The 13636-nt window shown below is 36.4% G+C and overlaps 2 protein-coding genes across 4 annotated transcripts in view; both read left to right on the top strand.

Moving 5' to 3' along the window:
• Positions 1-585: 585 nt before the first annotated feature.
• LOC111405976 (protein RDM16-like) lies at positions 586-9812 on the top strand. 3 transcript variants are annotated; one of them, XM_023035129.1, is made up of 6 exons: positions 586-1207; positions 3980-4264; positions 4422-4889; positions 6809-7003; positions 7090-7250; positions 8662-9812. In XM_023035129.1, the coding sequence occupies exons 1-6, from the start codon at positions 668-670 to the stop codon at positions 9539-9541; spliced, it is 2529 nt and encodes an 842-aa protein (XP_022890897.1). In that variant the 5' UTR covers positions 586-667; the 3' UTR covers positions 9542-9812. The 3 variants fall into 3 exon arrangements, with proteins under 3 accessions (XP_022890897.1, XP_022890895.1, XP_022890896.1); XM_023035128.1 differs by lacking the exons at positions 586-1207; positions 3980-4264; positions 4422-4889 and adding exons at positions 5817-5903; positions 5986-6104; positions 6262-6735 and having other exon boundaries at positions 8662-9805; XM_023035127.1 differs by lacking the exons at positions 586-1207; positions 3980-4264; positions 4422-4889 and adding exons at positions 5614-6104; positions 6262-6735.
• Positions 9813-12362: 2550 nt separating this feature from the next.
• LOC111405975 (ribulose bisphosphate carboxylase/oxygenase activase, chloroplastic-like) overlaps positions 12363-13636 on the top strand; it is a 3312-nt gene continuing 2038 nt past the window's right edge. The window contains exons 1-2 of the mRNA XM_023035126.1: positions 12363-12407; positions 12759-13063. Of these exons, the coding sequence (XP_022890894.1) occupies positions 12363-12407; positions 12759-13063 (350 nt within the window). The remainder of the gene's footprint in view (positions 12408-12758; positions 13064-13636) is intronic.

Genomic DNA, 13636 nt, shown 5'->3' with positions numbered 1-13636 from the left:
TTCGAAAAATTTATTTGTCGTGATTGGAAAGTGCAAATCAAGAAAGTTGGAATCATGAGTATCATCTATTTCACTTTACTAATAACTGAAAATTTAAACTACGATGATACCATTGATAGGGATGACGATTGCTAATTTTATTCTTGTCTGACCCAAATTTTTAATTTTTTTCAATCATACATTTTATTGTATTCACATTTATCCCCTGTTTGAGTCCCATTACATTAAATTTTATTACATTTTATTTCTCTCTCTCCTATTTTCAACCACACAATTTTTCATAAAATAATATTACACGTAAATCGATTTTTTTTCAACCACTTATTTTTCAAAAAAATACTATTCCCCCCATTAATTTTTCTACGTAATGGGGATCAAACAGAGGCTTATTATCAACTTTGAAATAAATTTTTTTTCATTTTTTACCAAAATCTACTAAATTCTAATTTTTAGCCAAATTTAAATAACATTATTGTCAAGAATTGAATTTTTTTTTATTTGTAAAATTAGAATTTATTATTATTATTTTTTTAAGGTAAATATTATCAGTTAGAAAAACCTAAAATGTAATTTTCTAACTCACTTCTGGTAAGTACTTAATCCCAACATCCAAATCGTACTCTTCCAATTGAACCTTCACAAGATTGTCGGAGGAGAAACCCTAGCCATGGAGAACGAGAAATCGAGCCGTAGACATCGGGATTCCGATTCCCATAGAGACAGAGAATTATCCAAAGACCACCATAAGCACCATCATCACCGGTCGAAGCACCGCGACGGTGAAAATGACCGCCACCGATCCGACGACCACTACCACAAGCGTCGCGAGCATTCCAACGACTTCGAGAAGTCAATTGATCATAGACATGAACGAGAGGGAAGCAGAGATCGAGAAAATCGGCACAGGCGCGAGAAATCTTACGAGAAGGAGAGGTCTTACGAGAGAGAGGACTCCGTGGAGAGAAAGCTGTCGGAAAAGAGGAAAGTGAGGGGGGACAGTGAGGAAAGGAATAGCAGAAGAGGGGATGAGAAAAGAGCTAGGATTTCGGAAGAGAACGTGAGGGGAAGTAGGAGATTTGAGGATAATAAGGTGGAGGAGGATGAAAATTCGGATTATGCTAAGGAGAGGAAATTACAAAGTAGTTTTGAGCGTGAAGATCAGCCATTTGACAGCGGCCTGAGTAATGGGACTGGTCAAATTACCACTGTAAGATCCTGTTTGCCTTTTTCCATTGTCACTGGTTCTTTGAATTTGTTGGTTGTGTTTGATGCTAGTGTTAATCTTCGTTGCCTAAAGGTAAATCGTGAAGTGATGCTTTGATATCATTGGCGCGAGGTACATATGTGAGTTTGTGTAAAAATATAATTTTGTATGGGCAGGTATGTAGGATTTGGTTTTCTGTACTGCTCTTTGTCTTTGTTTATTTGACGAAAGTTAAACGCTGAAGTCTGTTAAATAATCAATGCTGCTGCTTTGATATACTTTTATTTATCTGAAAAAATATTAATAATTTTTGTGTGCACAAAATTATCTGCTGTGGACGGGGGCAGCTGGGAATTTAATATGTTAAGAATTCCTTTTATTTTTTTAATGAAATCCTTACTTGATCACACCCATGGATTTTGTTGTTCATTTGCAGCAACCTGCTGTGTCTGGTAGTGTCAATTGCAGGAGTTTTCTATGTGAAAAAAGTTGTCTTAAATTTCATATTCAGTTGCTGGATAGTTAAGTCGTTTTCAAGTGTTTTTGTGGCATATGATTATCAAAATAGAACATTATTGTTCTGATAAAGGATGGTCTTTTTTTGTGCGCCTTGTATCGTTATATTTCATCATATATTCTTACTTTAGACAAAATGGTTGCAGGCTAGACATTTGAACTCATGGTGGTGGAAAGCCACTTTTAATGACTAGAAAAGAAAGCCAAAAAGATCTGATAGTATTGATGTCATACCACGTGCATTTTAATTGTATCCAAAAAAAATGCTGGTATTTAGGATTAGAAGTTGATTGAAACAGTAAAATAGATATAAAAGCTTAATTGTATGTATTTCAGAAAAGCGAGCAGGAACTTCTATGATGGAAGTACAACAGTAGAACAACATAGATAAGCTCTGCAGAGTCGGTCAAAACTATTTAGGGAATACTAATCTGCATCATCATTAGGTATTCATGCCAATTAGAGGCACATAAAACATCCAGGCGCCATCACTATATTATTTTTAGACTTTATGTAATTATAAGGGAGATAACCTGGAAACTAAGAGACGTGCTATGGGGAAGTGAACTTTGAGTCCAGATGTTGCGTAGACTTAAATTTCATTAAATTGTCTAGAATGATTTGAGATTCATACCTAAATAAGACATGTTTATCACCTGTGCAATCCAATTACTGCTTGATCTCACTAAACGACCACAAGCGCTATAAACCATTATAGTTTTGCAATGAATTTGGTTATGATTCATTTAATATAGATGGACTCTTGATTTATGATAAAATGAAGTTCCAAAAAATTGTTTTTCTTGAATGCTTCTGATTTCTGTTTCAATTTTCAATTTTTTGATCCATGAGATTTTCTAATTAAAGAACAAGTTTAAATAGGTCATAAACATATATGAAGCGCGCACACGTATGAGATGCTGGAGTGTCAGTCTTCGACCCGTGGTGGAAGTGCCACATGGCCTGTCCCCTTTTTCTTTCCTTCATCCAAGCAACCGGCATGCTGGGGATACGTCTGATACGTGGGGCCGGAACATTTCTCTAAAAAGAAAGGAGAATTAAAAAGAATATAAGGTGATCTCCGCTCAGTTGATGGAGAAAATTCCAGTTGGGTAGAGGGAGAGAGACCTGGAACGTGCAAAGAGGTAGGCAACGGTGGATCTGTAAAGTGGGGGAGAAGAAGAGGTGGATGGATGAATCTGGACAAATTGGTACTTTTGTTTTAACATCTGTTTTCTTTTAGGATTAAAGAGGCTTTTGGGACAAAAAGAAATTGGGCAGCTAGAGACTGTTATTGACCCAGAATGAGATACTGTCGGACGATTAACTTTAATTGCAAAAAGTCTCATTTAAATTTTCCCTTTAATTGCGAAAAGACCTAATTTTAAAGACTAACAAACTAAAAAAGTGTTCCTTCATTAAAGTATCAAAAATTAATAATTTAAAATATTTAAACATTATTTTATCCAGCGTATCCCTTACATGTGGTGTCCTACTTTGTTTTGAAAATTTGGGTGACAGAGTGTCCATGTTGAAAATGACACGACCGGGCGTCCATGTTAGTGCTTCATAGATCATCATGTTCTGAAGAGAAGTAATAAATTTAAATTTAGCTTCATTTTGGAATCTCATTATTTTCGCCCTAAATCATTTATTAATTGCGATATGGCTATCAAGTGCTCTCACTGATTATTAACTCTTCATAAGTTAGAACTTGGAATACAGTACATATTTGTTCTTGGTTTGGTAGTGCATTCAGTGTGCGTGCACGCGATTCTTGATTGTTTTGCCCACTTCTAGTTGGTCATGAATACTTTTGTTTCTCAATATTACTTTCACGTATTTCGTCTATACTTTATTTTTGGATGATTGTAACTGTATGTTCTTGGTATCTTTTTCTGTGGCTGGTATTCTCTAAATTTGAAGGTGGCATTTGTCCGTTGAGTTCTCTTTTCAGCAGAATAATTGCTTATCTGTACAAAAGCCTTCTATGTAACGACTATTCGGCCAATTCCCTTAGATGCACTTGTAATGAGTGTGACTACTTTGAACTGAGTTACTATTCTCCTTTCTTGGGTCCTACTTTTGAGTTTTAGTTCGAGGGTAGATCCTGAAATGAGTGCTGCAGCTTTTTGATGTGAAATGTTTGCCTTGAAATGCTAATAATCTCAAGTTTTATCCGAAATGTCTCCTAACTTTTTCATTTTCTACATTTCATTGATTGGGTGGATTAAAAATTTGTCATTTATGTGCTCCCAGGGTGATGTGACTGGACTGCTTGCTATGCCATCCAGCATGGTACATGGCACTTCTGGGGATCACAGTCATTCTTCTGCTACCAAGGTGTCTTCCATTTATACTAGAAATGAAAATAAGGGAGTTAATATTAGCAGATCTCATGAGCTTCCTGATAAATTGAGTACAGATGGGACAGCTTCAGATGCTGGCAAGAGTGGGGGCTTATCCCTTGATGCTTTAACAAAAGCTAAGAAAGCTTTACAAATGCAGAAGGAGCTTGCGGAAAAGATGAAGAGGATTCCTTTGGTAAGTTGCTGCTAAGATAGTTAGCTGTTGGGCATCTTTCCTATTTTTTTAATTGTTACGTTGGTGAACGTAGTTGCTGGCTGAGCAAGATATGATGGTATGTTATGATAAATTTTCACTTGTATGCATATCTACTCGTCACTTTTCCCCTTTGTAGTTGAACAAAACTGCTGGATCAACAAGAGAGGGTACTCCACAAATGGGTCAAAAGGAAGCTGTTAAAGTCCCACCCTCCAGTAAAGGGATAATGTCAACGCCTGCTGCTTCAGCAACTGCACCAGGTGTTTCTACTGGACTAAATCCAAGCACTACTACTTTACCGGCTGTTGCTTCTGCTTCTGCTAACGCACCACCAAGTGGCTTACCTCATCTCACTGGGCTTACAACGCAAAAATATGAAGCCGTAAAACGTGCACAGGAGCTGGCTGCCAAGATGGGATTTCGACAAGATCCAGAATTTGCTCCCCTGATTAATATGTTTCCAGGGCAGATGCCTCCTGATGTTGCCATGCAGCCAAAGCCTGCCAAAGCTCCTGTTCTTCGCTTGGATGCACTAGGCCGGGAAATTGATGAGCACGGCAACGTGGTGAATGTTCCTAAAGTGAACAACCTGAGCACCCTAAAGGTATATGCTTCCGTAATTGGTTTTTTCCCTTCATTTCTTACGAAAAGACCTAATTTTAAAGACTAACAAACTAAAAAAGTGTTCCTTCATTAAAGTATCAAAAATTAATAATTTAAAATATTTAAACATTATTTTATTCAGCGTATCCCTTTCATGTGGTGTCCTACTTTGTTTTGAAAATTTGGGTGACAGAGTGTCCATGTTGAAAATGACACGACCGGGCGTCCATGTCAGTGCTTCATAGATCATCATGTTCTGAAGAGAAGTAATAAATTTAAATTTAGCTTCATTTTGGAATCTCATTATTTTCACCCTAAATCATTTATTAATTGCGATATGGCTATCAAGTGCTCTCACTGATTATTAACTCTTCATAAGTTAGAACTTGGAATACAGTACATATTTGTTCTTGGTTTGGTAGTGCATTCAGTGTGCGTGCACGCGATTCTTGATTGTTTTGCCCACTTCTAGTTGGTCATGAATACTTTTGTTTCTCAATATTACTTTCACGTATTTCGTCTATACTTTATTTTTGGATGATTGTAACTGTATGTTCTTGGTATCTTTTTCTGTGGCTGGTATTCTCTAAATTTGAAGGTGGCATTTGTCCGTTGAGTTCTCTTTTCAGCAGAATAATTGCTTATCTGTACAAAAGCCTTCTATGTAACGACTATTCGGCCAATTCCCTTAGATGCACTTGTAATGAGTGTGACTACTTTGAACTGAGTTACTATTCTCCTTTCTTGGGTCCTACTTTTGAGTTTTAGTTCGAGGGTAGATCCTGAAATGAGTGCTGCAGCTTTTTGATGTGAAATGTTTGCCTTGAAATGCTAATAATCTCAAGTTTTATCCGAAATGTCTCCTAACTTTTTCATTTTCTACATTTCATTGATTGGGTGGATTAAAAATTTGTCATTTATGTGCTCCCAGGGTGATGTGACTGGACTGCTTGCTATGCCATCCAGCATGGTACATGGCACTTCTGGGGATCACAGTCATTCTTCTGCTACCAAGGTGTCTTCCATTTATACTAGAAATGAAAATAAGGGAGTTAATATTAGCAGATCTCATGAGCTTCCTGATAAATTGAGTACAGATGGGACAGCTTCAGATGCTGGCAAGAGTGGGGGCTTATCCCTTGATGCTTTAACAAAAGCTAAGAAAGCTTTACAAATGCAGAAGGAGCTTGCGGAAAAGATGAAGAGGATTCCTTTGGTAAGTTGCTGCTAAGATAGTTAGCTGTTGGGCATCTTTCCTATTTTTTTAATTGTTACGTTGGTGAACGTAGTTGCTGGCTGAGCAAGATATGGTGATATGTTATGATAAATTTTCACTTGTATGCATATCTACTCGTCACTTTTCCCCATTGTAGTTGAACAAAACTGCTGGATCAACAAGAGAGGGTACTCCACAAATGGGTCAAAAGGAAGCTGTTAAAGTCCCACCCTCCAGTAAAGGGATAATGTCAACGCCTGCTGCTTCAGCAACTGCACCAGGTGTTTCTACTGGACTAAATCCAAGCACTACTACTTTACCGGCTGTTGCTTCTGCTTCTGCTTCTGCTAACCCACCACCAAGTGGCTTACCTCATCTCACTGGGCTTACAACGCAAAAATATGAAGCCGTAAAACGTGCACAGGAGCTGGCTGCCAAGATGGGATTTCGACAAGATCCAGAATTTGCTCCCCTGATTAATATGTTTCCAGGGCAGATGCCTCCTGATGTTGCCATGCAGCCAAAGCCTGCCAAAGCTCCTGTTCTTCGCTTGGATGCACTAGGCCGGGAAATTGATGAGCACGGCAACGTGGTGAATGTTCCTAAAGTGAACAACCTGAGCACCCTAAAGGTATATGCTTCCGTAATTGGTTTTTTCCCTTCATTTCTTAGTTTTACTTACTCTTCACATATTTACGTTACAGGTAAACATCAACAAGCAAAAAAAAGATGCTTTCCAAATTCTAAAACCTGAACTTGAGGAGGATCTGGAGAAAAATCCTCATTTTGATGCAAGGATGGGAATTGACAAGACTAAGCTTTTGAGGCCTAAGAGAATGACTTTCCAGTTCGTTGATGAAGGCAAATGGTCAAAAGATGCTGAAATCATTAAGCTGAAAGTAATCTTCTTTCTGGGTACTTTTATATATTAATTCTGCTTTACATAATTATTGTGGTCTGATTCTGTTTACATCTTCTTTCACAGTCGCAATTTGGGGAAGCAAAGGCCAAGGAACTAAAGGTAAAGCAAGCACAGCTGGCAAAGGCAAAGGCAGAGCCCCTTATGAACCCAAATTTGATAGAAGTAGGTGAAAGGATTATCACCAAAGAAAAAATGAAGGATCCAATTCCTGAGGTGGAGTGGTGGTAAGTTGCCTCATATTTTAATGGGTTTAGGATTTAGGATTTTTTAAGACTTCTTTTTGTGTTGACTATTTACAATAATAGTGTAAGAAACTAGGGTTAGAATTGCAATTGCAACAAAAAACATGCTTAAAAAACTTTACCGTATAGTTTCTTGGTATACTTTTGTCTAGGAGGGGGCACTGTCTGGTTTGGTCCAATTTTGAAGGGAATCGAACTGAACCAAATTGAATACAAATGCGAACCGAAGAAATGGAACCATTAGTTTTATGTCTAACTATAGAATTGATCCACTTGGTTCTTTATATTTAAAAATTAAAAAATAAGGTATGAAACTACCTATGAGATTGAAATAATTAAAAAGTGTGAAATCACTTGTTATTCTTGTAATATAACAATACAACTAATCAATCAAACAAAAATACACTCAAAAACTCAAGATCAGTGATAGACTATATAACACAGCATAAACACTAAAATTTGGATATAAATTAGTTCTTAAGAAAATCCATGCAACAATGTATATTAAGAACACATTAGTATTTATAACATTATTATCTTTTGTGGTTATCAATGATCTTGATTCTTGATAGTCAATCACTTTGAAAACAACGAGAAATTTGAGTTTTATAAAATATTGAACTAAAACTATATTTTTTCCCATTAGATTGCATTGAAGTTATGCATTTGTAAAGATTTGTAAAATTATTTAAATTTGAATATCATTACGCATGAAGTTTTTCTGTAAAGGAAAGAAGCAGCGTATTGAAAATGGAATTTTAATGTTAGATAATTTTGGGGTCTAATCTTAGAAGATTTGGTGCATCTTGGCGCAATGCGCTAACAAAAAGAGATATTCAGGAGACCAAATTCACTATTGGTTCTCAAGGTAGTACCAAAAATTGGACAAGAACCAATCAGTTCTCTATCCATAGTCCCTAAATTGACCTGTTTAGTAGAGGAATCGTAACCGACCCGGCCGATTCTATATGATTCCGGTCTGGTTCCTGATAAAATGTCCACCCCTACTTTTGTCAGGTAAAGCTTGTGTTGTAAGCAGCGGAATTTTGTTCTGGTCTAAGAATATGCATGTGTTACCTTTGTGCTCCGATCTATTCAATTTTAAACGCAACCATATATTTGTAAGAGAGGTTCTCTACTCCTCTTTCCAATTTTTTTCGTTTTCTTTATGAGGAGAGAGAATAATAATCATGATGGGCTATAACTCTTTAAGATTGTAATCTTACCTTTTTAGGTCTTGTTGAGGGGTTGCAGTGGGGGGTATAAAAGTATTATCCCGTTGTTAGTTGGTCGTCAAATTTGCGGACAAGAATAAATACCTATTTTACTGTTACTATCAGTGTCATTATCACATGTTTGTGCTTCTCTAATATTTTTTTCTTCTGATTCACAGGGATGTGCCTTTCTTAAAGCAAGGTAATTACGGTGATATTAGTGATGGTACTGTAACTGAAGATAAACTGAGAATGGAAAAAATTACCATATATGTTGAACACCCACGGCCTATTGAACCTCCAGCTGAAGCAGCTCCTCCTCCACCTCAGCCCTTGAAGCTTACCAAGAAAGAACAGAAGAAACTCCGCACCCAGCGTCGTTTGGCTAGGGAGAAGGAGAGACAGGAGATGATTAGACTAGGCATTGTAGAGCCACCAAAACCAAAAGTCAAAATGAGCAATCTCATGAAGGTTCTTGGTTCAGAAGCAACCCAGGATCCCACTAAGCTTGAAATGGAAATCAGAAGTGCTGCTGCTGAGCGTGAACAAGCTCACATTGACAGGAATGTTGCACGTAAGCTCACTCCTGCAGAGCGCCGTGAAAAGAAAGAGAGGAAGCTTTTTGATGACCAAAGTATGCTGGAAACTATAGTGTCAGTTTACAAGATCAATGACCTCTCACATCCAAAGGCCCGATTTAAGGTTGACATTAATGCCCAGGAGAATAGGCTGACTGGATGTGCTGTTATTTCAGAAGGGATAAATGTCGTCGTTGTCGAAGGTGGTGCCAAATCTATCAAGAGATACGGGAAGCTTATGCTTAGGAGGATAGATTGGACTGCTACAGTCGAGAAGGATGAGGAGAACGAAAATGATGACGAGGATAAACCTGTGAATAAATGTGTGCTCGTCTGGCAGGGGAGTGTTGCTAGACCAAGCTTTAATAGATTTTTCGTCCAGGACTGCAGAACTGAAGCTGCTGCTTACAAATTCTTATCAGATCATGGGGTTGCTCATTATTGGGATCTTGCCGTAAATTTTACAGATGACCAAGTTTGATCTGAGGGTTCATGTTGAACCTACATGTTTACATGAATGGATAACTGAAATTTCTAGTTTTTGCGGTACATTTTTCTCGTCATTCATAACCATAAGTGCTGGTTGAGAGTTCTATTTCTTATATACTTGCTACGACTCCCATGATACAGAAACAACCAAACGTTGTATCTTGTAGATTATATTGCATGTACTGTTTTCTCTGTGTTTTTCCGCCCCGAATTCTGATAAATTTTCATGATATTAGTAGATGATTCTATTTTGGTACTTCTAATTGGAATTTGATGCTTGTGTTGCCAGTAAGTTATCCTAGGCCTCTAGTCAGTTTCTAGTTGTCATATTGCCATTCTGTTCCTATGTTTCAAACTGTTTATGGGCTTTTTGACTGCCAAAATTCTTTTATTTTACGTTAGATGCCTGTGGAAGTGCAGCATTCTTCACTCAGTGCCAAAATATAGCGGAATTTCGGTGTCATCAGAGTATTTATATTATCTATATACTTGGTAAATTATGCACTAGGATATGTTACGAAGTAATGGCATTTGAGTAATCTGCAGTGGATAATGCACTTGCCCCCATTTGAACTGGACAAGACTGGACTTCTGCTGCAATTTAATCTATGAGATCTGTGTTAGAATTATCCTAATCATTATGGTATTTGTAACGTAGTAATGGCATGTTTGTATTGGATACAATGTTCAGTTACGTGGACCGAACGTTTGTGGTATGCGACCCCAATAATAGAAGGATAAACAGAGAAAGCTTCTTTTTGTTGTGCACCTAAATTGGACATTTTCTTTGAAGTAGTAATGCATTAAGCTCTTGTTTGGAAAAAAAACTTAATATTTAGATTTTAATCTAAGTCGGAGTTAACAACTAATTTTAAATACATATTTAATGAGATTCACAAATTTTTAATCTTATATTTTATCAAATTTTATCAAAATTTATGAAGTATTTATTTTATTCCCAATCAAACAGGATGAAAAAACTTGTCTGAAAATGTTCTTAGATGTATGAAGTGGCTGGGAGCTGCTTGTAACAAGCCAACAATGGAACGCGTGCACAATACTGGAAATATCGCATTTCATAAATTTACAGAACTACCCTCAAATTAAATCAAAGCCATGAAATTAATTATTTGAAATCCAAAAAGAGAACTTTCTAGAAATAGCTTTCAACCACAATTTCAGAGGCAACAAAAACGTAGCAATTTTAATTTCTTAAGCTATTTTTCAATGAAAAATTTAACTAGACAGATAATGCATGCAAAAGCAAGAAATCTCAAGTGGACAAGGATGGGTAAGTTCTCACAAATGTAACCATGAATTTTTCAATCCATGTAATAAATTTCAGAAAAATGTACCAAAACGAGTTTAGGATGGAGTGTATAGCGTTGTGCTATTCAAGTATTTCTATAATAATCGAACCTCGTGCTCAAGTTATTATATTATATGTATTGTCCGCTGCGAATTTGAATCTTGAGAGATGCGACAGAAAGTCGTAAGGGGTAAGAGGACAGATACCTTCTCAAGATTGACAGTATTTACTATTTATGGCATAACGATCTGGACATGAGACTTGGATCCTTACAAAAAGAGTGCATTTTTTTGTAACGATTCGAACCTCATGTCCAAATCGTTATATTATACGTACATATTGTTCGCTTTGATAGGGTATATGCTCTCTTACCCTTTCACAACTTTCTATCACGTCTTTCAAAATTTGAATTCAAAACCTCTGCCTAACAAGAAATTTAAATTAATACCAATTATTCCGATTCCCCTCAATGAAGGTTAGGGGAACACCATCCTTTCAATTCCTTACTTTGCTTGCTCTTTAATACATTTTCTCTTTCTATTAAGCTTTTACAACATATTAAGAGCATTTTTGTGCTCCTTTAATTTCAAAAAGTATATTATGAAATAGTGATTGAAGTTGAAATGTGTGGTTAAACAAGAAGGAATTTTTTATTTATTTATGTGTAATATTATCTTAATGAAGAATGCGTGGTTGAGAACGAGTACTATAGAAAAAATAATGTGGTAGAATGGTTGACAATCAAAGACTAAATAATGCAAATTAATTATCACCATGGAATTATCCTTTGAAGTGAAGAAGCCAAGATTTTTGTAGGGAGCAAAAAATGGTTGAGTGCTTGAAATATACATGTACAATGTATTTATGTATATATTAAGCCCCTGTTTGTTTCCTATTATTTACTCATTAAAATGAAAAATATGATCGTTATTCATCACATCAAGTCACCATATTTGAAAATATATCTCTTGAGTAGGATCCATAACGACTATATTTTTCATCCTCATTCTTATATTAATGTGATTCAAATGGGGCCTAAAGAAATATACATTTTTTTACATAGAATTTTTCTTGCGGAGTGGTCACCCACCACCCTTGTAGATCCGCCTCTTACTGCCTACTCATTTCTCGTGCCGTGAAGGAAATATGCGTTTGATGTTTTTGTTATCCTAATTCCTAAGAGAATTTCAAACTATACAATTGTATGGTAAATAAGTGACCAAATTTTAAGTGGAGAAGAGAGAAGCTAAAATGCTAACCTCAAATCCTTGTAATGATTGAATTCCATGCAATCTTTAATTGCCATGTGGCAGATATGCAATCTTGATTGTGTGGCTTCTAAGAATGCAAAGGCTAATCTCTTTGTTTTGTCTACAGTCTACACTCTTCCTGTACCTGATATAAGTCCCTCTCATGACACTTCAACCCAGCAACTCCGACCTACCACACAAACCTGTCTTATCTCTCTACAATAACTTACTCATCTGTGGCATCATCAACAGTAATGGCGGCCACCGTCTCGACTGTCGGAGCTGTCAACCGTGCACCGGTAATTTAATATTGCGTACTAAACGGTTTCTTAGCTATTTACGGCGTATTTGGTTGAGAATATAAAGCTTAAAGAACTACGCTTATAAACAGGATTCTAATTTGTTTTTCTTTGTTAACATTATCGACTGCTGTCCATAACACTCTTCTACTTATTTTCTTGGTTTCTTTGGGACAGTGCGTTTAGTAATAATAACAATTTACTACTTATTTTTTTGGTTTCTTTGGGAATGTTTTTGTTCAAAACGCATAGATTCAAATTTTCATAAAAAATATGCGTATAATTTCATGAATGAGTCATCTTCAACGTAAATATTGGAGAATATAACAGTAGCTCTTTAAATTTATGTAGTTGAACTTGAATGGAGCTGCTGCAGTCCCCAGCTCCTCCTTCTTGGGCAGCAGCCTGAAGAAGGTGAACCCTGCATTAATCCCCAAGGTTTCATCCGGAAACTTTAAGGTTGTCGCTGAGATTGACGACAAGAAACAGACAGACTCCGACCGATGGAAGGGTCTTATCACCGATGTTTCAGATGACCAACAGGATATCGCCAGAGGAAAGGGTATGGTGGATTCACTCTTCCAAGCTCCCACCGGAATGGGAACCCATGACGTTGTCATGAACTCCTATGAGTACATCAGCCAGGGGCTTCGCACGTAAGAACAAACTGTCAAATTATTTCGTCTTAAAACGTTATAGAGGAATAAATTAATTTAAGTATCGTTTTTAACGACCACGCTTCTTCATGTCTTCTCTGGTATGACAAACTCAATTTTCATAAATAGATGATGGTTATATGATTTCATACTTTCTTAGATATAGAAATTACAGAAAGCATTATAGACGATGAGGTGCTAACACTGTATCGACTATTTTAACTTTGTTTTGTGTCCAACATCCAATGAATGCTTGCTAGCTCGCAATTTGTAAATGAAGCTTTTATTGTTAGTCTGGTACATGCACAATTTTTATAAATAAGTGACAAGTATCAAGTACTTGAATTTGGGGCTACTCTAAGCTAGACACGCCAATAGTTTCTATATTCTCTCCTTATTCAAGTTCTTGGAGATTTTATTTTATTTTTTTTATTATTATTATTTTTTAATAATACACTGTATGCATGTTTAGTATTCATTAATTATTGGATAATACCGCAAATATTATGGACGAGTTTTAACTTTTTTCTTCCTTATTTTAGTTCAATATGGTCCGGTATACAAAACATACCC

The sequence above is a fragment of the Olea europaea genome, chromosome 12, assembly GCF_002742605.1.
Source record: "Olea europaea var. sylvestris chromosome 12, O_europaea_v1, whole genome shotgun sequence".
In the NCBI taxonomy this organism is placed as follows: domain Eukaryota; kingdom Viridiplantae; phylum Streptophyta; class Magnoliopsida; order Lamiales; family Oleaceae; genus Olea; species Olea europaea.
Note: the sequence above shows the minus strand (reverse complement) of the source record. Positions and strands in the feature narration are given on the sequence as shown.

Coding starts and splice junctions, on each gene's coding strand:
- LOC111405976 (XM_023035129.1), top strand. CDS start 668: ATGGAGAACGAGAAATCGAGCCGTAGACATCGGGATTCCGATTCCCAT. Junction 4,265..4,421: donor AGATGAAGAGGATTCCTTTG/GTAAGTTGCTGC, acceptor TCCCCTTTGTAG/TTGAACAAAACTGCTGGATC. Junction 7,251..8,661: donor ATTCCTGAGGTGGAGTGGTG/GTAAGTTGCCTC, acceptor TCTGATTCACAG/GGATGTGCCTTTCTTAAAGC.